The 27,522-nt window shown below is 42.1% G+C and overlaps 1 protein-coding gene across 1 annotated transcript; it reads right to left on the bottom strand.

Annotated features, from left to right (window-relative positions):
• Positions 1-6,966: 6,966 nt before the first annotated feature.
• LOC143301922 (ATP-dependent RNA helicase DDX19A-like) lies at positions 6,967-27,022 on the bottom strand. The gene is made up of 11 exons (XM_076616366.1): positions 27,011-27,022; positions 24,050-24,116; positions 20,593-20,728; positions 17,677-17,769; positions 15,813-15,915; positions 14,995-15,109; positions 13,245-13,419; positions 10,985-11,222; positions 10,422-10,584; positions 9,161-9,352; positions 6,967-7,139 (listed from the first exon to the last, which is right to left on the bottom strand). Exons 4-11 carry the CDS (start codon positions 17,736-17,738, stop codon positions 7,078-7,080), a joined length of 1,110 nt encoding a protein of 369 aa, XP_076472481.1. The 5' UTR covers positions 17,739-17,769; positions 20,593-20,728; positions 24,050-24,116; positions 27,011-27,022; the 3' UTR covers positions 6,967-7,077.
• Positions 27,023-27,522: the final 500 nt, after the last annotated feature.

Here is a 27,522-nt window from a genome sequence, read left to right as displayed (position 1 = left end):
CCCTGAAGTGGTACAAATAGCTGTGTGTGCATTTTCTACAAATTGCCATGCTGAATGCATACATCCTCTACAAAAAAGCAGGCAACAGCAGAACATTCCTGGACTTCCAGAAGGATGTAATTAGTGCCATGATTTTTGGTGACCAAGACCCAGACATTGCTGAAGATGACCACGCTGTTTGTCTTGTGAGGATGACACTTCATTGATGTCATCCCACATACCCCACAGAAGGCCTGGCCACAAAGGAGGTGCAGTCTGCTGGAAGAAAGGATGTGAGGTTCTACTGCCCAGACTGCCCCAGCAAACCAGCACTGTGTCTTGAAGACTGTTTCCGTAAGTACCACACAGCATTTTTACTGGCAATAGGTGCTGGGTGAGTACACCCTTTTCATTCTTTGTGTGGACTGTGCTGGAGTCTTATGGACCCGGACACTGTTGCTCAGCCTTGACAGTGTGTTTGGTTGATCACAACAGTCACAAGAAAGACTGGTTGATAACCTGGTTGATATTGTAGCACCTACATGATGGAATGACAGCCTCTCAATTTAAAAAAAAAAAAATATTGCATTTTATGGAATTTTTGTTTCAGATTGACACATTATCTGAACATGTGAGTATCAAAAACAAAATCCTGGTTCATTTTCCTTTCATTTAATATATACTTTTATGCACTTATCTTCAGTACTTTTTGAAATATAAGCAAATTAAAATCATTGGTATGTTTTTCTGAAAATTTTCTCAGCATAGGCTATAGCAAAACGTACTTGCAGTGAAGGGGCTAGAACAGTATGGTTTACTGGGGTGACTAGAACAGTACGGTTTACTAGGGTGACTAAAACAGTACTGTTTACTAGGGTGCCTAGAACAGTATGGTTTACTAGGGTGACTAAAACAATATGGTTGACTAGAGTGACTGGAACAGTACAGTTTACAAGGGTGACTAGAACAGTACGGTTTACTTGGGTGACAAAGTATTGTTTACTTAAGTGACTAGAATAGTATGATTTACTAGGGTGCCTAGAACGTACTGTTTACTAGGGTGATTATAACAGTACATTTTACTAGTGTGACTAAAACAGTACTGTTAGCTAGTGTGCCTAGAACAGTACTGTTAACTATTGTGCCTAGAACAGTACTGTTAACTAGTCTGACTTGACCAGCACATTTACTAGCATGACTAGAACAGTACTATTTACTAGTGACTAGAACAGTACTATTTACCAGTGTGACAAGAACAGTATTGCTTATTAGTTTGACTAGAACAATGCTGTTTACTAGTGTTAATAGAACAGTGTTGTTTACTAGCTTGACTAAAACAGAATGGTTTACTAGCGAGACTTAAACAGTATTGCTTACATCAAAGTGGCAACAAAGTGGTTGCTGAATTATAACTCTGGTGAGCAGTGTTTTGTGATCACAAATAAATCCATGTTGACACCTAATTATTCAGCAGCACAAGAAATATAATACACTTTTCTAAATGTAACAAACAAAACAAAGAATCCCCAGGACTGAGAGTGTAAGAATTATTTACATCACAAAGAAAGATCAGTCTGTAGTGACAGAAATAAAAATAATCAATAAATAAAACCTCTTGGAATGAAATAAAAATATTGACAGAAAATTAACTGAATGCACTTGAATTATTTTCAACATTACCTATTGTGTGGGAAAGACTGGGAGCCAATGTGAGCATGTATGTACATACACATGCTAATAATAATAATAATATTTATATAGCGCTGAATCTTGTGCAGAGACAAATCAAAGCGCTTTCGCACCAGTCATTCAAACGCATGCGTAACTCTAAAACTGGAGAGAGAAAAAAAACGACAAGGAAGAGGCAGGGAAGGGAGGCTATTTTGGGAAGAGGTGGGTTTTAAGGCCAGACTTGAAAGAGCTGAGTGTGGAGACCTGACGAAGAGAAAGAGAAGTTCACTCCAAATGCAAGGTCCAGAGACAGAGAAAGAACAGCGGCCAACAGTCAAGTGTTTGAATCTGGGTATGCGTAAACAGAGTGGATCCAAAGCCGATCACATGCTCACAAATATGGAATGTACACGCAAACATGTACTGGAATAAACAAATGCACAGATGTGAATGATTTCTGCAAAACATCAAAACAGAAAAAAACAAAACCAAAAAAACACTTACCATCAAAAACGTAACCATCACTTGAAAAACATGTAAAGTATGTTAATCAGAGACAAACTAAAAAGTGGCTGAAGATGATTTTTCCAGCAAAAATGTAAATAAAAAATTATATGACACTGTAAATGATAAAGACTATGAACACAGAATAAGGAACAAAAAATTGATCATTTCAAACCAACCCAAAACAACAACAAAACCAAGCAAAAAAACCCCCCAACAAACAACCAAAGTCACTGTAGTCACCGAAACAGACTTTCAAGAAAAAAGTCAATATAGCACAGTAAATCATAAACATTGTGAACACAGATTCAACTGCTAATTATGAGATTCAAATACCAGTTCCAGAGAAACTGAACAACAATAACAAAGAAAATGCAACAACAATATAAAAAAAAAGAAAAGAAAAGAAAAGAAGCAACATTTCTTCTTTGTTTGTGGGCTTCAACTCCCACTTGTATGTACATGAGACGGCTTCTACATGTATGACCGTTTTTACCCTGTGTAGGCAGCCATACTCCGCTTTCAAAGGTGTGCATGCTGGGTATGTTCTTGTTTCCATAACCCACCAAACGCCAACATGGATTACAGGATCTTAAATGTGCACATTTGATCTTCTGCTTGTGTATACACACAAAGGGGGTTCAGGCACAAGCAGGTCTGCACTATGTTGACCTGGGAGATCGGAAAAATCTCCACCCTTTATCCACCAGGCGCTGTTACCGAGATTTGAACCTGGGACCTTCAGGTTGAATGTCAAACGCTTTAACCATTTGGCTATTGCACCCGTCAAGCAACAAATAACATTCATATCATGTATTCTGGCTGTGGACATTACTGGAAATTATATATTTCCCATCATGAACAACAACAACAAAATAATAAAAAATTTTTTTATTTTTTAAAGTCCATATTTTAGAAAGACACCTTACAGCATGTATTAAGGTGGACCACGGCATAGGTTTTTCACCAAAAATCATTAAAAAACGTGTTTTGGGATTATACTTATATTTGGTCAAATAATGTCTCTTCTTGCATTTCTGTCAACCATTTTGCTCAATTTGACTGATTTCATTTCAAATAAAATCATTTTCTGACATGGGTGTGTGTGAAGTTTGAGCAAATGTGACAAAAAAATCAAAGTTTGCATCGATTTGGACGGCCTGGTGCTCGTGATCTGGTTTGGAAACCCCCACTTATTTGGTATCAGTGTGAAGGTCATTCACCGGTCTGTCCTCTCATTCCTATTTCCTGTGGAAAATTCCACTCACGGAAACACACGCAGAGCATATCCGAAGGAACCCGAGAGGCATTTTTGAGGGGTTGTGGCTGAGTCGAGGTTTCTGATTGGCTTGTCGGAGTAAAAAAATAGCCCATTGCCCCAATCGGTCATGTGACTTTTTCCAAGATGGCGTCCGTTTTCTTTACAATTTCAATCGACACACCAGTTGCCTAAGAGTTTGATCGAAATTTTCTATTACAAGTCACGGACAATGCCAAAACACGTTGGAAAGAAGTTTAGGACTGTCTTTGCATTCGGCAAAAAGAAGAGAAAGCATAAGATTACAACACAAGCTGAAAAAAAGCCTGCCGAAACAGTGACCAACTTAGCGGTGCCTTCGACATCGACCGGCGTCAGTGAAAGCACTCCGCTTCTCAGTTCGAAGAGAAAATTGGACGTTTTCACCAGAAAACATGCGTGAACGGGTGACAGTGGCCCCAGTTCAGACGAAGAACCACCGTAAAAAAAAAAGTGCATCAGTTCCTGAAGTACAATTTCGCTCGGGACAGCCACAATCCTCACAGAACATCGTTGATGTGTCAACGTTGGACTGCTTGGTGTCGTCAGTTCATTGTGAAAAATGCGAAGCAATGGTTTGTGGAAATTGATATAATAGTCTACAGATATATAATATTCAATATATATATAATATAGTATTCTATTTTATTTCATGAGTTTTTGTTACGTTTCATAGCAAAAAAAAAAAAAGAAAAGAAAAAAAAAGCCATCCGAATACCGTCTTTTTTGTGAGCCCATTGATTTACTCCCCCCCCCCCCAGTTCTTTGATTTTTGTTTTCAGAGGCAGTTTTTATTTTTCTCAAGTATTGAAATACTTTTCCCAGTAATATTTCTGTGGATTTTTACCGAGTCTGACATACTGTTTGTGTGTGTGTGTAAAAAACTGTCAGTCTGAGTCTCTTCTCTCTCTCATTCTCTCTCTTGTACCTTCTATTCTCACACATTTGATTTCTTTTCAGGTCTCTGTATTTGAAGATGAGACAAAGAGGATGGGGTCAGCTCTCTCTCATTCTCTCTCTTGTACCTTCTATTCTCACACATTTGATTTCTTTTCAGGTCTCTGTATATGAAGATGAGACAAAGAGGATGGGGTCTGCTGAACTGGAACTTGTGGCTGGGAGCAAAGCAGAGATGTTTGCAGAGAAATCAGATATGCTCAGGGTCAAAACAGCAACCAGAAAATCCTCTGACAGAGCAAAACAACAGAGGAAAAAAACTGAAACTGTGAGACGTCGGGAACGTGAACATCGACGGGCAGATGAGGGAGAAGTATAAGCCCCAGGAGCATTTTGAACAATCAAATAACTGAAAAAACTCTCTCTCACCACTTAGTGATACTGGCCAAGTGCTGTTTTCCTGTGTATTATTTTTTTAGTGTGTAACGATGGGTTGTAGTTTGAGTTCTCAACACAATCTTTGTAGGCGTTTTTCTCAAAAGTTGAATTTCTGCTGCAGGTGCGTCAGTGGCCCCTGTGTAACAATTGATAAAGTGAAAATATTATCATAAAATTAGGCATACTGATGTAAAAATGTGTGCTGAGTGCAATGAACATAGTTAGAACTCTCTACCTCTAGTAGTTTTTTTCATAGCAAGTGACTGAAGCATAATAACGTGAATGCATAATTTTATGCGTTTTTGACAAGACAGAGAACAATGCTTGTGGACAATGGGCATCTGCTTTTGTGATCATTGCACTAAATGATGTCAAAACAAACTGTGGAAATGATGAGAATCATTATGTAATGCATGTGTTCAGTGCAGCAAAGGGGCCAAATAACGGTATGTATTTTTATGATAAAATTATCATATCTTCATATCTGTTTGACTTATAATCTTCAAACTTAGCACAGATATCCATTAACATCCTGAGTATGTGTACCAAATTTCATGCAGATACCTTCAGTAGTTCCTGAGAAACAAAAATTAGCTAAAAATGACGCAGTGGTCCACCTTAATGTGCTGAAAACAACAAAAAGAATATCTGGATACATCTTACGAGTGTAGAAGGTTTTGCACCGTATGTCACCCAACTAAAAAGATGTACGGTAACAACTACATACCTGTACAAGGCGAGGGAAATCATTCACATTGTGTTGTCACTGTCATTTCATTCACATCTACAACTGCACCACCCGAACAGTTACCAGAAAACAAAACCTAAAACATCACACATCGTTCCTGATTGGCGATGAAAATTACATGTCAGTAAAATTCCTGTCAACAGAAAGTTACTGTATAGTATACAACGCATCTGACACTGTGCATACAACACATTCATGTGTATCATATCTGACACTGCATATACATTCTTGTGTACCACATCTGACACACTGTACATGTACACACAATGTCAGATGTGGCACACAGGAATGTGTTGTTCACACGACGTCAGATGCTGTTACACAGAAATGTGTCGTACACAGTGTTAGATGTGATGCACAGAAACATTTTAGGAAACGAGACACGGCTATTCAGGAAACGAGACACAACTATTCGGGAAATGACACCTGGCTATTCAGGAAACGAGACACACGAGACATGGCTATTCAGGAAACGAGACACGGCTATTCAGGATTCAGGAAACAAGACACGGCTATTCAGGAAAAGAGACACGGCTATTCGGGAAACGAGACACGGCTATTTTGGAAAATACACACGGCTATTCGGGAAACGAGACACAGCTATTCTAGAAACTACACACGGCTATTCAGAATTCAGAAAAGAAGACACGGCTATTCAGGAAACGAGACACGGCTATTCGGGAAACGAGACACGGCTATTTATACACGTCTATTCGGGGAACGAGACACAGCTATTTTGGAAACTACACATAGCTATTCGGGAAACAAGACACAGTTATCCTGGGAACTACACATGGCTATTCGGGAAACGAGACACAGCTATTCGGGAAACTACACATGGCTATTCGGGAAACGAGACACTGATATTCTGGAAACTACACATGGCTATTCGGGAAACGAGACAGTTATCCTGGAAACTACACATGGCTATTCGGGAAACGAGACACGGCTATTTTGGAAGCGACACCTGGCTATTCGGTGAAATGACTCATCATTCCCACTTCACCTAACAGACCCTACAGAACACTCTCCCTGAATTTTCCACACATCTCACAAGTCATGAAAAATGCGCCCACACAGTCTACCTCTTGAAGGACAATAACATGTACAGCCAACAACATAGAGAAACAAAACAAAAATGTCAACAAACTACTAACTCCCCTTCTCTAAAATTAACCAAACACATTCATGATTTTTTTCAAACTGATTTTCAGGAAATCAATGTCTGTGATGGGACATCAGAAAAAAAAATCATTTTCTCTCCAAAAGGAAAATTTTTGATAGGAAAAACAAACAAAACTTCACACAGGAAAAAAATACAAAAAAAATGGGTGGCACTGTAGTGTAGCGACGCGCTCTCCCTTGGGAGAGCAGCCCGAATTTCACACAGAGAAATCTGTTGTGATGAAAAGAAATACAAATACAAAAGTACAATCCAAAACTCGGATAACAATCATCACAGAAAAAATGGCTTTTTCTTGCTGATATGTTAAAGAAAAAAACCACTGATGACGGCTGCGACAGGCACTTCCGGCATCAGCTATCAGTTGTCTATCTTCTGCACCGCGTCCAGATCATCTGTATCCAGATTCTCAATGGTGCGCCCTGGGAAAAAGCAACACAATGGCTACAACACAATGACTATACAACACATTCAAACTACACTGTTACACACACACCCTGGGAAAAAGCTACACAATGGCTACAACACAATGACTATACAACACATTCAAACTACACTGTTACACACACACCCTGGGAAAAAGCAACACAATGACTATACAACACAATGACTATACAACACATTCAAACTACACGGTTACACACACAACCTGGAAAAAAGCTACACAATGGCTACAACACAATGACTATACAACACATTCAAACTACACGGTTACACACACAACCTGGAAAAAAGCTACACAATGGCTACAATACAATGACTATACAACACATTCAAACTGCACTGTTACACACACACACAACCTGGGAAAAAGCAACACAATGGCTACAACACAAAGACGAAACAAAACATTCAAACTGCACTGTTACACACACGACCAGGGAAAAACAACACACTGGCTACAATGACTGTTCAACACATTCAAAAACTTTCATGTCATGTCATGGTGGCGCTGTCAGTGTAGTGACGCTTTCTCCTTGGGGAGAGCAGCCTGAATTTCACACACACAAATCTGTTGTGATAAAAAGAGTTATACAAATACAAAAAACACTGTCACACACACAACCTGGGAAAAACAACAGCATGACTATACAACAGAGACATTCAAACAACACTGTTACACCCGACCTGGGAAAAACCACACACTGGATACAACAATGACTAAACAACACCCACACACTTGAACAACACTGTTACACAAATGACCTTGGAAAAACAACATACTGGCTACAGCACAATGACTATACAACACAGACACATTCAAACAACACTGTTACATACACATCCTGGGAAAAACAACACAGCGGCTGCAACACAATGACGATACAACACAGACACATTTGAACAACACTGTTACATACACATCCTGGGAAAAACACCACACTGGCTACAACACAGTGACTATACAACACATTCAAACAACACTGTCACACACACGACCTGGGAAAAAACAACACACTGGCTATAATACAATGACAATACAACACATTCTAACAACATCATTCCACACACAACCTAGGAATGACAACACAATGACTATACAACACATTTAAACAACACTGCTACACACATGACCAGGGAAAAACAACACTGGCTACAACAATGACTATACAACACAGACACATTCAAACAACACTGTTACATACACATCCTGGGAAAAACAACACAGCGGCTGCAACACAATGACGATACAACACAGACACATTTGAACAACACTGTTACACACATGACCAAACAATGACTATACAACACAGACACATTCAAACAACACTGTTACATACACATCCTGGGAAAAACAACACAGCGGCTGCAACACAATGACGATACAACACAGACACATTTGAACAACACTGCTACACACATGACCAGGGAAAAACAACACACTGGCTACAACAATGACTATACAACACAGACACATTCAAACAACATTATTACAAACACAACCCGGGAAAACAACACACTGACCGAGGAGCGGCACTATAAAAGTATCCTTATCGTTCATCATCATTCATACACAAATACACGCGCAAGCACTCAAGGTGGAGGAAGGGTTAAGACGCCAATATAGAGAGTCCGTGAGGGTGTGTGTTCTAATCCCGCTCTCAACCTTTCTCCCAAGTTTGACTGAAAAAACAAACTGAGCGTGTAGTCTTTCAGACTGAGATGACAGACCACGGTCCCATGTGCAGCGCGCACTTGGCATACTGAAAAAGAACCCATGGCAACGAGAGTGTTGTCCTCTGGCAAAATCATGTAAAAAGAAATCCACTCTGATAGGTACACAAATATACAAGCATGCACTCAAGGCCTAACGAGCGCTTTGGGTTATGCTGCTGTCAGACATCTGTCTCGCAGATGTGGTGTAGCGCATATGGATCTGTCCGAATGCAGTGACGCCTCCTTGAGAAACTAAACTGAAAACTGGACAGGAAATGTGACTGACCGAAGTGTTCCTGGATGGCCCAGAGGACGTCCATGGACTGCTGGCTGTCCACCAGGTTGACTGCCAGACCCCTCTTGCCGAAGCGACCCGCTCGCCCGATGCGGTGCAGGTACGTCTCGCAGTCCGCTGTCATGTCCATGCTGACCGGCAGGTCAAAGTTCACCACCACCGTCACCGTCACCACGTCGATACCTGGAGAGGGAACACAGACAAGACATGGGTGGGGGGTGAGACTTACTTTTATTAATGCTGTCATGCTTTTGCAGTGGTATTCCAGGAGCTGTTTTGATCATTCAGTCTTATTAGTGAAAAGAAAACGCAACAAAGTAGAAAAGTCTTTTTAATTGTTACAACACTGATATGGCAACAAGTGTAACACAAAGCACCCATAGAAAATAAAGAATTGCATAAAAACATGCAATGTTTATCAAAACCCTCTAATAAAACTAAAGTTTCAAGTGCCTCTCATTTTTTTGATGCTACGTTTCATGAAGGCAGCCCTGGGTTTGTGTATATCCCCCCCCCTCTCCCCCCACTAAAATGATGTGGGTCCCACAGACCTTCCTCATGCCCCTCCCCGAATGAAATGGTCCTACAGACTTTCGATGCATCCCCAACAACCCATCCTCCCTTAATTTGATGAGGGTCCCACAGACTTTCCTCATGCCCCTCCCTGAATGAAATGGTCCTACAGACTTTCGATGCATCCCCAACAACCCATCCTCCCTTATAATGATGAGGGTCCCACAGACCTTCCTCATGCCCCTCCCTGAATGAAATGGTCCTACAGACTTTCGATGCATCCCCAACAACTCACCCTCCCTTATAATGATGAGGGTCCCACAGACCTTCCTCATGCCCCTCCCTGAATGAAATGGTCCTACAGACTTTCGATGCATCCCCAACAACCCATCCTCCCTTCTAATGATGAGGGTCCCACAGACCTTCCTCATGCCCCTCCCCGAATGAAATGGTCCTACAGGCTTTCAATGCATCCCCAACAACTCACCCTCCCTTATAATGAAGTTGGTCCCACAGACCTTCCTCATGCCCCTCCCCGAATGAAATGGTCCTACAGGCTTTCGATGCATCCCCAACAACCCCTCCTCCCTTATAATGAAGTGGGTCCCAAAGACTTTACTTGTACCCCTCCTCCCCTGATGACATGGGGCCTAGAAGCTTTCCATGCCCACACCACCCCCCACTCCACATACACACCTTCCACACCGGCAAGGTGACAATGCCGTCAACGCCCACTGACCTCTGGCGGAGACGTTGGTGGTGATGAGTACCTTCTCCTTGCCCTCCCGGAAGCGGTTGATGACGTCGGCTCTCTCCTCGATGCTTAGCTCCCCTGTCAGCAGCGCCACCGCATGGCTGTCCTTCACCATCTGCTCCACCAGCCAGGCCGCCGTCCTCCGCTTCTGAAAAGTCGTCATGATGACCATTTTTATCATTGTAGCTGTAAACGTTGTTAATATGACCATGTCTATTGTTATTATTGCTGTCGTGTGCTTCTGGAACGTCATCATGGTGACCATTTTTGTCATTGTTGCTGTAAATGTTGTTAAAATGATCATGTGTATTGTTATTATTGCTGTCGTGTGCTTCTGGAATGTCATCATTGTGAACATTTTTATTGTTATTGATGCATGCTTCTGAAACATCATGATGCCGGTTTTCGGAGTTACCATTTTTGCTGTGTTGTGTTTATATAACGCTGACGTGGTGACATTTCACGAGTTATTAGTGAGGCTGTCGTGTACTTCTGATACTTCAAAGCATATACAATGCACACACCACACACACACACCACATACTCACTTTACAGAAAATCACGCTCTGCCCCACAGAGATGGAGCCGTAGATGTTGCAGATGGCACTATACTTGTCCTGCAGGCTGTGGCAGCGGACGTAGAACTGCTGGATGTTGTCCAACGACTCCTCCTCACGGCGCAGGCGGATGGTCACCGGGTCGGGGATCAGGCGAAACGCAAAGTCCATCACCTGGTCATCATAGGTGGCCGAGAACAGCAGCATCTGACAGTCACCACTCAGGTGTCTGCAACACACAGAGGGCACAACAGCTGAGTGCCTATAAAACGTCAGCTGACGTCCTACAAAAATGTTGCCATCGTGCCTATAAGACGTCTACTGAAATCCTGCATATGTTCCGATTTTCCTTCACCGGACTTTGGTTCAATTCACACAAACAGACTCTCAACAGTTAGTTTGATGTGTCTGGATTACAAAAACACTATTCAAATGAACATACATGAGGCAGAAGACCCCTTTCTACTCCATAATAATTTGCCAACTTCCTCCTTTCCCTTCAAGAACAGCAGCATTGAACAGTCACTACTCAGGTGCCTGCGTCAGTGTGCAACAAACAGCCTCATGGTTAAAGCCTTGGGACTTTTAGTCCGAGGGTCCTAAGTTTGAATCCCAGTCAAAGCTTCCGGTGGGGTTAAGGGTGGAGATTTTTCCAATATCACCTGACAAACAAATGTAGCAGACCTTAATGTCTGAACTCACTTCCTGTGCACACATGCAGAAGATCCAATGCATATGTTAAAGATACTGTAATCTATGTAGGTGTTTGGTGGGTTATGGAAACAAAAACACAAGCAGCATGAACACCCCTGAACATGGAGAACAGCTGCCAACACAGCAGGGTCAAACAGCTCCAGCACCTCAAATCGCCTGTGAACAGTAGGCACAGAGATGGAAGGCAACAGATGAAGCAGGGTGTGTGTGTGTGGGAGGGGTGGCTCAGCAGTGTGGAGTATCTGACAGTCAGTCGTGTCCGACTATGACCATCAGAACAGCAGAGGAGGCAACTGCTGTTCTGACTATTTGGGCTAGAATTTAATTACAGTGGAGAGTGTCCTGCCCAAGTTACATCCCCACTCTCTCGGCCAAGAGGGTTTTAGGACAGTTGGCGTTGGGATGGTTCCCAAAGGCCAACTAGCCCACAAGGCTGCAGCACTAAGAACCAGTGCAATTTTGCCTCCTAGTTTGAGAGTCATAGTCCTTCACAAAAGACTATGCTGTAAATGGTTTCACACCAATGGAACAGCACACATGACTGGGCTGCAGCAACAACAACTACAACAGAATGATCAATGGTCAGACTCAACTGTCAAGGTGCTCACTTACTCCAGTACCTCTAACAAAGTAAACACCCCTTCCTCCCTGCCACACACAACACATTATATCCAGACTCGACTAACAAGGTGCTCATTTACTTCCAGCAACTCCGGCAAAATAAACACACCATCCACACAGACACACAACACATTATATCCAGACTTGACTGTAAAGGTGCTCATTTACTCAAGTATCTCCATCAAAATAAACACACCATCCACACACACACACACATTATATCCAGACTTGACTGTAAAGGTGCTCATTTACTCAAGTATCTCCATCAAAATAAACACACCATCCACACACACACACACACATTATATCCAGACTTGACTGTAAAGGTGCTCATTTACTCAAGTATCTCCATCAAAATAAACACACCATCCACACAGACACACAACACATTATATCCAGACTTGACTGTAAAGGTGCTCATTTACTCAAGTATCTCCATCAAAATAAACACACCATCCACACAGACACACAACACATTATATCCAGACTTGACTGTAAAGGTGCTCATTTACTCAAGTATCTCCATCAAAATAAACACACCATCCACACACACACACACACATTATATCCAGACTTGACTGTAAAGGTGCTCATTTACTCAAGTATCTCCATCAAAATAAACACACCATCTACACACACACACATTATATCCAGACTTGACTGTCAATGTGCTCACTTACTCCAGTATCTCCAGCAAAATAAACACCACACTCAACTGACAAGGTGCTCACTTACTCCAATATCTCCAGCAAAATAAACACCACACTCAACTGTCAATGTGCTCACTTACTCCAATATCTCCAGCAAAATAAACACACTATCCACCACGCCACAAACACACCCATGCAACCACACACACACACTCCCACCCAACCACACACACCCATCCCCGTATATCCCCCCCAAGCTGACCCACCTCTTTATGCGAGTGGACTGGTCCTTGTAGCCCTGAATGGAGATCAAGACGTCGGCCTCGTCCAGCACAAAGACGCGGATCTTGTCCATTGAGCACAGGTTGTGTCGCTGGATCCAGTGCAGGACGGTGCCCGGGGTGCCAATGATCACATGGTCCTGCACCACACTCCGGCCCACTGAAACACACACACAGGAGTCGTGTCCCTCATTATAGCTGTACTTTTTTGGGGGGGGTTTGTGTGTGTGTGTGTGTGTGTGTGTGTGTGTGTGTGTGTGTGTGTGTGTGTGTGTGTGTATGTATGTGTATGTATTTATGTATATATGTGTATATATATATACATATGTGTGCATATATATGTGTATGTATATGTATGTGTGTGTGTGTACATATATATATATATATCTTTTATCATGTCAGTCTTACATATGCATATCTTAGCCATTGTCATGTTAAACTTTGTAGACTTTGTACATATTTTACGACACTTAGTCATAAATTTCTTTTTTTTCTTTTTTTATTATGAAGCGCGGTGAGCCCCATCTGAGATGGGGGTACTGCACTATATAAACCTACATTTTATTATTATTATTTCTTTTGCTGCCCCATCATCTGCATCATTTCAGTGGCATCACTCCCATGCCACTCATTCCCAGTACCCCTGTACACAGCCACACCCCGCTTCATCTGTCCCAGTCCCAGTGCTGGCAGTTCACAGGGAACCACTCATTTTAGGCTGCCAGGTGGCAACACACTAGAGGAGACCCAGCACTACTGCTGAGTCACTTTGGTGTTGTTCAGTAGTGCCTGTTCTGATTTAACATACTAAGCACACCACCTGCTAGGCCCCCTATTGATGACAATAATGACTTAGTTGCGGAGCCAGACTGAGTGAGTGTCCACCAGAGTGGAGGCTGCCATAACGTCCCGCCTACAACAGTCCCTCCAAAAACGTGCTGACAGCGAAGACCTTGACAGGACTCACCCCTGGCATGGAAGTGAGGGGTATCAAAACTGAAGTCACCATGAGAGCAGGGCATGAAAGGCCATATACATGTGTAGTGTCTAACATTACAGTTATACAATGGTGGAACAACACATGTGTTGTGTCCCGACAATCACACATTGGTGGAGCACAGCATCCACACATGTGTGTGGTGCCCAACATTATAGTTATATATTGGTGGAAAAACACAAACTACAGAAGAAGACCTGAGCCAGCCCAATCTTTTCCTGCCACTGTTGAACAGATGGCTGGTGGTACAAACCAGTTTGTGTGTCTGGTTGTCCTGGTAGCCCTCAGTGCTCTGGGCCACTGTGGCCTGTCAACTGACTGTCAAAAACCTTTCCTTGGTGGATGTCTCTTGCCATATTGTCATGTTTGCTGTTTTGTATGTGTAGAGAGTCTGGAGTCCAACCTATCACCTTCTTTATGACCTTACTGATGTGATATCTGTCTTGGTGAGAAACACCGCCACCCAGAAGTTAAAATAAAATATACAAAAATAAAGAAACTTGAGACAGTGGATGGATAAAACAAGAGGAGGAAAAAAACAAAAAAACAACAGGACTGAGCTCTCAGTGTCTGGAGTCCAACCTGTCATCTCCTTTATGACCTGACTCATGTGATATCTGTCTTCATGAGAAACACTGTCACCCTGGCATATAAAATACAATAAATAAAAATAAAGAAACTCAAGACGATGGACGGACGCAACAATCACAAGAGGAATAAAAGTGATTCAGGTCTCACTTCTCTTGCCCCGCACGGCATAGCCAATGGTCAGGTTGTCCATGTAGTAGGCCATCTTCTTTATCACCTGTCCGATCTGCAGGGCCAGCTCATAGGTGGGCGCCAAACACAGACACTGTGCACATACACAACACACAATTTATACACACACACATACAATACACACACACACACACACAATGTGGAGTGATGGCCTAGAGGTAATGCGTCTGCCTAGGAAGCGAGAGAATCTGAACGCGCTGGTTTGAATCATGGCTCAGCCGCTGATATTTTCTCCCCCTCCCCTAGACCTTGAGTGGTGGTCTGGATGCTAGTCATTCGGATGTGACAATAAACAGAGGTCCTGTGTGCAGCATGCAGTTAGTGCACGTAAAGAACCCACTGCAACAAAAGGCAGGTGCAGATTTTTTCTTTGGTGTTTCGTCTCTTAGGACGACTTCCAGCCAAGGATAAGAGCTCCCCCTGCCCTTTGGTCATCCTCTTCTGCTGTAACAGCTGTTGGGAAAGGTTTCCTCCTCCACTTGGTCCATCGTTGGGAGACTTCACATGTGGCATGTAGAACTGGGTTACATGGTACCAGTAGCAAGAGCTATGCCCTTGACCTTACTTCCACACATATATAAATACACACACACACATATACATAATGCATGCATATGTATACAATGACATACATAAAGCTGAATGCAGACACACTTCCACATTTCATTATTTAGTTTCAGTTTCAAGGAAGTGTCAGAGTATGCAGACTAATGCATGCTACACTCCTCATCTGCTATTCAAACCAACCAAACGAACAGGTAAAGATGACATCCCACCTGTGGATAGGACTTTGTGACATCCACCCGACTCAGCATGGTTAGAACAAAGGCCGCGGTTTTCCCTGTGCCACTCTGACTCTGAGCAATCATGTTGATGGGTCTGCAACACGCCAGTCACATCACACAAAGATGCTAACTCCTGTCAACTCTTATACAGAACGTAGAGAAATGAAGGCAGGAGTTAGTTTTAAATAATCTTTAACTGTTCAACAGTACACATGATTACAATGCAAACACAGACAAAGGAGCATCAACAAGCTTAAAGCCTATGCTGTGCTCACAACGTTGCACTTCATTTTAACATGACCGCTGATGAACCATATTATCGTATGTATCAAATAACTTATTCATAAACAGTAAGTAAAGAAATGAAACAAATAAATACAGAAATAAGTAAAATAATGCTACTATCAATATTTATATGAAACTAAAGGCAGGAACTGTACCCCCTGAAAACAGAAAGAAAGAACAATGTACAAAATAAACATACAGAAAGAATGACACAGGAAAGTGAAGGTGGGAGTTGTAGCCCCTGAAGACCGACAGACAGAACAAGGTAGAGAAATGAAGGCAGAAGTTGTTGTCCCTGAAGACAGAAAGAAAGACCAACATATAGAAAGGTAGGAGTTGTAGCCCCTGAAGACCGAAAGAAAGAACAACGCAGAGAAACAAAGGCAGGAGTTGTAAACCCTGAAGACTGAAAGAAAAAACGATGCAGAGAAACAAAGGTAGGAGTTGTAGCCCCTGAAGACCGAAAGAAAGAACAACGCAGAGAAACAAAGGTAGGAGTTGTAAACCCTGAAGACTGAAAGAAAAAATGATGCAGAGAAACAAAGGTAGGAGTTGTAGCCCCTGAAGACCGAAAGAAAGAACAACGCAGAGAAACAAAGGTAGGAGTTGTAAACCCTGAAGACTGAAAGAAAAAACGATGCAGAGAAACAAAGGTAGGAGTTGTAGCCCCTGAAGACTGAAAGAAAAAATGATGCAGAGAAACAAAGGTAGGAGTTGTAGCCCCTGAAGACTGAAAGAAAAAATGATGCAGAGAAACAAAGGTAGGAGTTGTAAACCCTGAAAACTGAAAGAAAAAATGATGCAGAGAAACAAAGGTAGGAGTTGTAGCCCCTGAAGACTGAAAGAAAAAATGATGCAGAGAAACAAAGGTAGGAGTTGTAGCCCCTGAAGACTGAAAGAAAAAACGATGCAGAGAAACAAAGGTAGGAGTTGTAGCCCCTGAAGACCGAAAGAAAGAACAACGCAGAGAAACAAAGGTAGGAGTTGTAAACCCTGAAGACTGAAAGAAAAAACGATGCAGAGAAACAAAGGTAGGAGTTGTAGCCCCTGAAGACCGAAAGAAAGAACAACGCAGAGAAACAAAGGCAGGAGTTGTAAACCCTGAAGACCGAAAGAAAGAACAACGCAGAGAAACAAAGGCAGGAGTTGTAAACCCTGAAGACAAAGAATGACGCAGAGAAACAAAGGCAGGAGTTGTAAACCCTGAAGACAAAGAAAGAACAACGCAGAGAAACAAAGGCAGGAGTTGTAGCCCCTGAAAACTGAAAGAAAAAATGACGCAGAGAAACAAAGGCAGGAGTTGTAAACCCTGAAGACCGAAAGAAAGAACAACGCAGAGAAACAAAGGCTGGAGTTGTAGCCCCTGAAAACTGAAAGAAAAAATGACGCAGAGAAACAAAGGCAGGAGTTGTAAACCCTGAAGACCGAAAGAAAGAACAACGCAGAGAAACAAAGGCAGGAGTTGTAGCCCCTGAAGACAAAAAGAAAGAACAACAGAGAGAAACAAAGGCAGGAGTTGTAGCCCCTGAAGACAGATACAAAGAAAAAAGGACGCAGAGAAGAAACGTACGGTTCAGCCAGAAGGGCAGGGAGCGCCGTCTCCTGGATCTTGGAGGGAGCGTTGAACCCCATCCTGTACACTCCCTTCAGCAGCTGGGGCCGCCTGAAACACTCACAAAGTCGTTATCATGACCATCACCATCCATCCTTGCAATAGGGAGGGAGTACAGGCCCACTTTCATCAGATTTTAGTCGTGGTTCCCTTGCTATTTTTAGCAAGAACCCCGTGCGCAAGCACATCTCCATTTTCTTTTATTCCAGGTCAGTAAAAGGTTAGAATGTCGTCGTGGAAATTGCTGTCCTGACAAAAGGATTTTGAACATTTTCGGCCACTATTTTTGAAAGCTTATAAGATATATATTTGGTTTTATAATTACACCCATTATTTGCCTTATTCTTCTATATTTACTTTGAGCATGTTTCTTTTCATGTATCTGCTATTACACATTTGAACTGACCCATTTATAAATTCTGCCGAAAAGTTGTCCGAATAAAAACAGTGCACATCCAAAGAAGCCAGTTACAGTGGTGGGTTGCGCATGTTGTCATATGACCTACTTCCCACACTCTGCGAGCGACAAAAAGTCCATGACAAAAGCCGGCTGCACACACTCCCTATTACCTCTGTTACCATCACCATCCTTACAATACCTCTGTTATCACCATTACCATCCTTACAATACCTGTTATCATCACTCTCCTTACAATACCTCTGTTATCATCACCATCCTTACAATACCTGTTATCATCACCCTCCTTACAATACCTCTGTTATCATCACCATCCTTACAATACCTGTTATCATCACCCTCCTTACAATACCTCTGTTATCATCACCATCCTTACAATACCTGTTATCATCACCATCCTTACAATACCTCTGTTATCACCATCCTTACAATACCTGTTATCATCACCATCCTTACAATACCTCGGTTATCATCACCCTCCTTACAATACCTCTGTTATCATCACCATCCTTACAATACCTGTTATCATCACCATCCTTACAATACCTGTTATCATCACCATTACCATCCTTACAATACCTGTTATCATCACCATCCTTACAATACCTCTGTTATCATCACCATCCTTACAATACCTGTTATCATCACCATCCTTACAATACCTCTGTTATCATCACCATCCTTACAATACCTGTTATCATCACCATCCTTACAATACCTCTGTTATCATCACCATCCTTACAATACCTGTTATCATCACCATCCTTACAATACCTCTGTTATCATCACCATCCTTACAATACCTGTTATCATCACCATCCTTACAATACCTCTGTTATCATCACCATCCTTACAATACCTCTGTTATCATCACCATCCTTACAATACCTCTGTTATCATCACCATTACCATCCTTACAATACCTGTTATCATCACCCTCCTTACAATACCTCTGTTATCATCACCATCACCATCCTTACAATACCTCTGTTATCATCACCATTACCATCCTTACAATACCTGTTATCATCACCATCCTTACAATACCTCTGTTATCATCACCATCACCATCCTTACAATACCTCTGTTATCATCACCATCACCATCCTTACAATACCTCTGTTATCATCACTATCCTTACAATACCTCTGTTACCATCACCATCCTTACAATACCTGTTATCATCACCATCCTTACAATACCTCTGTTATCATCACCATCACCATCCTTACAATACCTCTGTTATCATCACCATTACCATCCTTACAATACCTGTTATCATCACTCTCCTTACAATACCTGTTATCATCACCATTACCATCCTTACAATACCTGTTATCATCACTCTCCTTACAATACGTCTGTTATCATCACCATCCTTACAATACCTGTTATCATCACTCTCCATACAATACCTCTGTTATCATGACCCTCCTTACAATACCTCTGTTATCAAGACCATCACCATCCTTACAATACCTGTTATCATCACCATCCTTACAATACTTCTGTTATCATCACCATCCTTACAATACCCCTGTTATCATCACCATCACCATCCTTACAATACCTCTGTGATCATCACCATCACCATCCTTACAATACCTGTCATCATCACCATCCTTACAATACCTCTGTTATCATCACCATCACCATCCTTACAATACCTCTGTGATCATCACCATCACCATCCTTACAATACCTGTCATCATCACCATCCTTACAATACCTCTGTTATCATCACCATCCTTACAATACCTGTTATCATCACCATCCTTACAATACCTCTGTTATCATCACCCTCCTTACAATACCTGTCATCATCACCATCCTTACAATACCTCTGTTATCATCACCCTCCTTACAATACCTGTCATCATCACCATCCTCACAATACCTCTGTTATCATCACCATCACCATCCTCACAATACCTCTGTTATCATCACCATCCTTACAATACCTCTGTTATCATCACCATCCTTACAATACCTGTCATCATCACCATCCTCACAATACCTCTGTTATCATCACCATCCTTACAATACCTGTCATCATCACCATCCTCACAATACCTCTGTTATCATCACCATCACCATCCTTACAATACCTCTACCATCATCACCATCTTTACAATACCTCTGTTATCATCATCCTGACAATACTTGTTATTCAGTTTTAGAAAGTGTAAGAGCGCACTGACCGTAAAACATCATAGAGCACACTGACAGTTTCAGAACATCATAGAGCACACTGACAGTTTCAGAACATCATAGAGCACACTGATAGTTTCAGAATATCATAGAGCACATTGATAGTTTCAGAACATCATAGAGCACACTGACCATAGAACATCACAGAGCACACTGACAGTTTCAGAACATCAAAGTGCACACTGACAGTTTCAGAACATCATACAGCACACTGACAGTTCCAGAACATCAAAGTGCACACTGACAGATTCAGGGCATCAAAGGACTTGACAGAATGCAAGGGGTTGTTGGGGTCTTTCCGCAAATCCTCAATGTCTGTGTTGGACGTCACCAGCTGCTTGTGAAGCAGTTTCTGTAGAAGTGATGCCTCTTCATAGCTGTCTAGAAACAAAAAACACATGGCATATCAACACAAAAAAATACAATTACTGCATTTTTTCTTCTTCAAATATTGCATGTTAACCCTTTTGTTGCCAGGAAAATAAGATTTAAGTGAAATCTATTTGCCAGGGGTTTTTTTTCGCAAAAAAGGGGTATAAATTTTCAAAAAATTATGTGCTCTTTGTTACTGGAGAAAGACCCATAAAAGTATATATTTTCTGAAAGGTAAATGAATAAAGAATATAAAACACGTGATCTTTTCCCATTTTATATATTTTCAGTGACATGCTATTGTTTTGAAATCAGTGTTTTGTTTTTTGTCACATTTTCAACTTGTTCATTACAAACATCAGTCAGGTAATTTGCACTAAAATATATTTTCTGGACAAATGGATATATGCACACACAAAATCTTAGTAGAACAACAATAAAAAATTCTTAAAAAGGAGACAGATACACAATGCACCGTGACTTCTCCAAGTGATTATGGATGTGAGGCCACGCCCCCTCAGTATCTACCCCCCCTCCTCTTCACCCCTCTCACACGGTCAGTTTATCCAGTTCTCATCAGACTGCACTGGCTGAGTGCCAAGAAAATCGCTCACACTGCGTCCTGCTAGTAATTCGGTCACTTCCTGTTGTCTCCTACAGCTGTACAGCCAGCATCACTTACTGATAGTCGTATCTTGGCCACTCTCTTGATCACTCCCTTTATTTTCTATCAAATACTCCTATAAATGTTCATTACTGTCTTCTTCGAATTTAGGCTTCAATTCTTTTTGAGCATCAGCTAATGAAAGCAATCCTGGTTGATTTAGTTTGCCATGATCGCATGTCTTGAGCATGGTGTCAGTCCTACATTTTGTTGAGCTAGCCAGGAGAGGAGTCAGGCAAACACTTGGGCCTGTAACCCAACCGTAACGTTCAAATAAAGAACTGCATCATGACATACATGGTGTTTCTAGCTATGAATAGAATCTAGAAAGATTCCCCAACCTAAAGCTACCAGTATTTTTGTCAACGAACTGAATGCAAACCAGGGAAAAGTCAGAATATTTCAATGACGAGTTATCTCATCATTGTGGCAGCGAAGCGTACATGCTTGCACTGACGAGTTATCTCATCATATAATAATAATAACGGTATTTACATAGTGCTGAATCTTGTACAGAGACAAATCAAAGTGCTTTCGCACCAGTCATTCACACGCATGCATATAGGCAGCCTCGGGGTTAAAGACCCTGCAATCCAAGTCAGTGATTAACAGGTTATGGAAGCATGAACATACACTAACTCCGACACAGCTGGGTTGGAATGAACTGAATCTGGCTGGGGTCAGTTTGGGTTGGAATGATCAGATTAGCCTGGGTTTATTGGGCATGCTTTGTTTGATTCTTTGGTTCAGGTTTTCTGCACTTTTTTTTTTTTTAAGGGAAGTGAGACTGGGTATGTAATTGACAAGATGATTTATTTATCTATTGTCATTGTTGCTAGCAGCCCAGTCAACCACACAAGGCTGAAAACACTGTCCACACTGATCCTGTTGGACCCGAAAAACAAAGTGGAAAATAATATTCGGCACAAGTCCTGTCATATCCAGGCACAAGTCCTGTCATATCCAGGTGGCACAAGTCCTGTCATATCCAGGCACAAGTCCTGTCATATCCAGGCACAGGTCCTGTCATATCCAGGCACAGGTCCTGTCATATCCAGGCACAGGTCCTGTCATATCCATATCCAGACACAAGTCCTGTCATATCCAGGCACAAGTCCTGTCATATCCAGGCACAAGTCCTGTCATATCCAGGCACAAGTCCTGTCATATCCAGGCACAGGTCCTGTCATATCCAGGCACAAGTCCTGTCATATCCAGGCACAGGTCCTGTCATATCCAGGTACAAGTCCTGTCATATCCATATCCAGACACAAGTCCTGTCATATCCAGGCACAAGTCCTGTCATATCCAGGCACAGGTCCAGTCATATCCATATCCAGGCACAAGTCCAGTCATATCCATATCCAGACACAAGTCCTGTCATATCCAGGTACAAGTCCTGTCATATCCAGGTGGCACAAGTCCAGTCATATCCATATCCAGGCACAAGTCCAGTCATATCCAGGCACAAGTCCTGTCATATCCAGGTGGCACAAGTCCTGTCATATCCAGGTGGCACAAGTCCAGTCATATCCATATCCAGGCACAAGTCCTGTCATATCCAGACACAAGTCCTGTCATATCCAGGTGGCACAAGTCCAGTCATATCCATATCCAGGCACAAGTCCTGTCATATCCAGGCACAAGTCCTGTCATATCCAGGTGGCACAAGTCCAGTCATATCCATATCCAGGCACAAGTCCTGTCATATCCAGGCACAGGTCCAGTCATATCCATATCCAGCCACAAGTCCTATCATATTCAGGCACAAGTCCACTCAGATTCAGGCATTAGTCCACTCAGATTCAGACACAAGTACAGTCAAGACATAGACACAATTACACTCAGACTAAGGCACAAGTAGTCAGATTCAGGCACTAGTCCACTCGGATTCAGGTGTTAGTCCACTCAGATTCAGGCACTAGTCCACTCGGATTCAGGTGTTAGTCCACTCAGATTCAGGCACACATACAGTCAGATTCAGACACAAGTACTGTTAGAACACGAACAGTTGTACGTAGGCACAAGTACAGTCAGATTCAAGTAAAAGTCCAGTCAGTCTCAGGTACAAGTCCAGTCAGATCCAGGTACAAGTAGTCAGATTCAGGCATTAGTCCACTCAGATTCAGACAGTAGTCAGATTCAGACACAAGTACAGTCAAATTCAGACACAAGAACAGTCAGATTCAGGCACAAGTACAGTCAGATTCAGGCATTAGTCCACTCAGATTCAGACACAAGTACAGTCAGACACAAATACAGTCAGATTCAGGCACAAGAACAGTCAGATTCAGGTGGAAGGACAGTCAGATTCAGGCACAAGTACAGTCAGATTCAGGCACAAGTACAGTCAGACTTCAGCACAAGCACAATCAGAAGGCACATAAACTTAGGATGTACCTCCTGTTCACAAGTCTGTCCATTTTTCAACAGAGGATTTAAAAGCAACAAAAGTAACCTGAACACAAACATAACTATAACAAGTCCATTTTTCAACAGAGGGTTTAAAAGCAACAAAAGTAACCTGAACACAAACATAACTATAACAAGTCCATTTTTCAACAGAGGGTTTAAAAGCAACAAAAGTAACCTGAACACAAACATAACTATAATACACATAATCATATGAATAAAAACAGGCATACAGAACACCACTCAGCGCTAACCTTTTTCCTCCTCAAAATCCACTGTGGGTACAGGGCCAGTTGCAGCTGCACCAAACTGCACACCATTCTGTCATCAAACACAGGAAACTCATCACCACAACAAGAAGAAGAAGCAGAACAAGAAGAAACCAGCTGCTGTGGCCAAGTGGTTAGTGTCTCGGACTTACGGCTGGAAAGACAGGGGTATAACTCCCAGACGAGGTGAGTTTTTACAGCCCAATGCCAGTTCCTACCTAGACCCAAGTGTTCAATAGACTTAATGGGAAGACTGGGACCACACAATCGAGTATCATCCACTCCATAGATGCGTCTTTGGGTGTGTTGCTCTAATTTCCTGACCAGCACTGAGTGTATATCTCAGGCCTGGTTAACGCTGGGATATCATTATGAAAGGAAGCATGGAATACAGACTTGTCACGTAGTCCCAAACCTACAATGGACTTCCATAACAGTATCACCCTCCTCCTTCACCTTCATCATCTATGAAATAAATTGTCACAGATTTTGTGGCCTTTCATGCCCTGCTATCACAGTGACCTCAGTTTTGATCATGCTCAATTTCTGTGTTTGGGGTGAGTCTTGTCTTCAGTGTCAGCAGATTCATCTGAGACTCTCACTGGAGGGATGTGGTGGTAGTCTTCACTCTGGGGGAGATGCTCAGTCTGGATCTGTGACTAAGCTATTACTGTCGTCAGTATGGGGTTTAGTAAGTGAAGCCCTAAGTATGTTATATCAGAACAGGCGCTACACCACCAAAGTGACTCAGCAGCAGTGCAGGGTCTCCTCCGGTGTGTGGCCTCCTGGCAACCTAACCTTGATGATTCCCTGTGGACTGCCCATGCAAGGACTGCAACAGATGAATGTGAGTGTGGCTGTGTATGGGGGATTCAAAATGAGCAGCATGGTAGTAATGCTACTGGAACTGTGCAGATAATGGCAGCAAAGAAAAAAGAAGGTGACGATGAAGAAGGAGAAGAAGGATAACGATTATAATAATAATAATACTCAAGATAATAATGCAGACTGAAGCTCACACCTCTAGGCAAGGAGCTCATAAAAGTTGTACATAATCTATACATTCAATTTCAAGTACAAAATAGCTTACACCAACAAGCATGTGCAGAGACAAACTTCCAAGCACACACACACACACACAGCTGAAGTTCCAGATGCATATACATGTCAACATGGTTGGCCCTAGGCACAATAAATGATAACTAAGTTATTCTTCTGACAAACAAGTCAAAGAATTACCACTGCACACAGTATGGTAAGCACCACTATGACCATGCATATTGTAAGAAGTGATCTCAATCAGTGAGAAACGACAACACAATGAAACACAAACACATTGCAAAAATCATAAACATACTGCATGAATCTCTAACGCACACTCACACACACACTTTCTCACACATTCACACACGCTTTCTCATAGTCTCTGTCTCTCTCTCAGTCTCTCTCACGCACACACACACACTTTCTCATAGTCTCTCTCTCTCTCTCTCTCTCACACACACACACACACGCACAGAGTCACTTCATCATTGCCTCACACCTACAGCAGCTATTCACAAGTGTCAACGCCCACTTTGACATGTGCTATCATGTTCTCCCGAGTTGGTGGGCTGTGACTTCCTCCCACGTTCGCTCTGATCTGTGAATGAGCTATTATACATGTGTCAATTTTTATCCCACCACTTAGACATTCGTGAGTCATCAAATTACACACACTGCAACTGAGGGGTGCTCCTCATACAACTGTGAGTATAGCTTGTCACAACTGACATACAGGTGGTGCAGTGCAAACTGCATGCATGATCAGCACAATGTGACCAACCCACACTGCGGTGCTTTGCTTCACCAGACTTACAGATTCAGTTTTTCAAGGAGGCATCTCTGTGTTTGGACAAATCCTATATAAACTACACCACATCTGCCAGGCAAATGCCTGAGCAGCAGCACAACCCAATGCGCTCAGCCAGGCCTTGAGTGAATGCACATATATATTTGTGTACCAGAGTGGATTTCTTCTGCAGAATTTTTCCAGAGGACAACACTCTCATTGTCATGGGTTCTTTTTCTGTGCGCCAAGTGCATGCTGCACACTGGACCTCAGTTTATAGTCTCATCCGATTGACTAGATGCTCAGTTTGATTTTCCAGTCAAACTTGGAGGAAAGGGTGAGAGCGGGATTCGAACCCAGACCCTCACAGATTCTGTGTTGGCAGATAAGCATTTTAACCATTCTACCACCTTCCTCCTACTTAATCACAGCGCTTGGGTAGAGTGCAGAGGTTTCTTAGGAGTGAATGAACCTTGGTTTGAGATCTGACTATGGAACTATGGTGGTACAAATGACTTACTTTTTGTTGGTATGTCAACTTTGATTGATACTGCTCACACAGTCTTTGGAAAACAATTTTGGTTTTTGTTTGCCTCGTAACCTGGGAACACTATTAAACTGAGCCATCGATCGAATCAACTGTTTAAAAGATGTAAACATCTGTCCAACGATCAATTCAATCTGAATTCTGCTGAACAGATGCAAACATCTGTCCAATTCCAAGCGCCAATGAAACTGGTGCTCACTTCTATGCCTGCATGCAGACACACAATCTCACACAATGTCTCTCACACAGATCCCCTATTTTAACCTTTTTCCAGTTCTTGTGACAGACTGGAAAAACAAACCTCAAAACCAGAACAAACCACAGTCCATTCAACAGTCATCATCTGATACAGCAGTGGAGACCCAGAGACAACTCACACAACACTGTCACCTCAACAGTCATCACTTCATGGATACAGCAGCAGAGAGGCATACACCGTCAATTCAACACTTATCACTTAATACAACAGCAATCACAGGGCAAATAACAAGGCACTGTCAACAGTCATCACATGATACAACAGCAGAGATCCAGAGACAAATCATGCAATACTGTCATCTCAACAGACCTTGACACTGAAGAAATTCCTTGTCATATGCCGCCAGTCCTCCATTGTGGCTGACCTAACGATGCGTCACTTCTGTGGAAAAAAAACAAGCATAGCTTGATGCGTCCTTTCTGTCATAGCAGGATTTCAGTGTAGCATTCAATAGCAGTGTATGAACGTTACTAGTATGACAGGACTTCAGTGTAGCAGTCAATGGTAGTGTATGGATGTTACAATGACAGCATTTGTGTAGCACTCGAGCAATGGTACTATATCATGTATATGTATACAACTGTAGGTTAATATCTTGTGGAGGGTAGGGGTGGGGGGGGGGGCCGATATAAGGATTTTCTACCTTCTTGCAAATCAGTGCATGCTCATGTGTTTTTGACTTTTTTTCCTTTTCTTTTCTTTTTATAATAAATAAACCAAATTTTACTATCTTTAGCTGAATAATTTTTTTTTAGAAGACATCCACTGTAAAGTTCATGCCAGAACTGAAATTAAAAGGACCACAGCCTGATAATGTTCCC

Source organism: Babylonia areolata, chromosome 28 (genome assembly GCF_041734735.1).
Source record: "Babylonia areolata isolate BAREFJ2019XMU chromosome 28, ASM4173473v1, whole genome shotgun sequence".
In the NCBI taxonomy this organism is placed as follows: Eukaryota; Metazoa; Mollusca; class Gastropoda; order Neogastropoda; family Buccinidae; genus Babylonia; species Babylonia areolata.
Note: the sequence above shows the minus strand (reverse complement) of the source record. Positions and strands in the feature narration are given on the sequence as shown.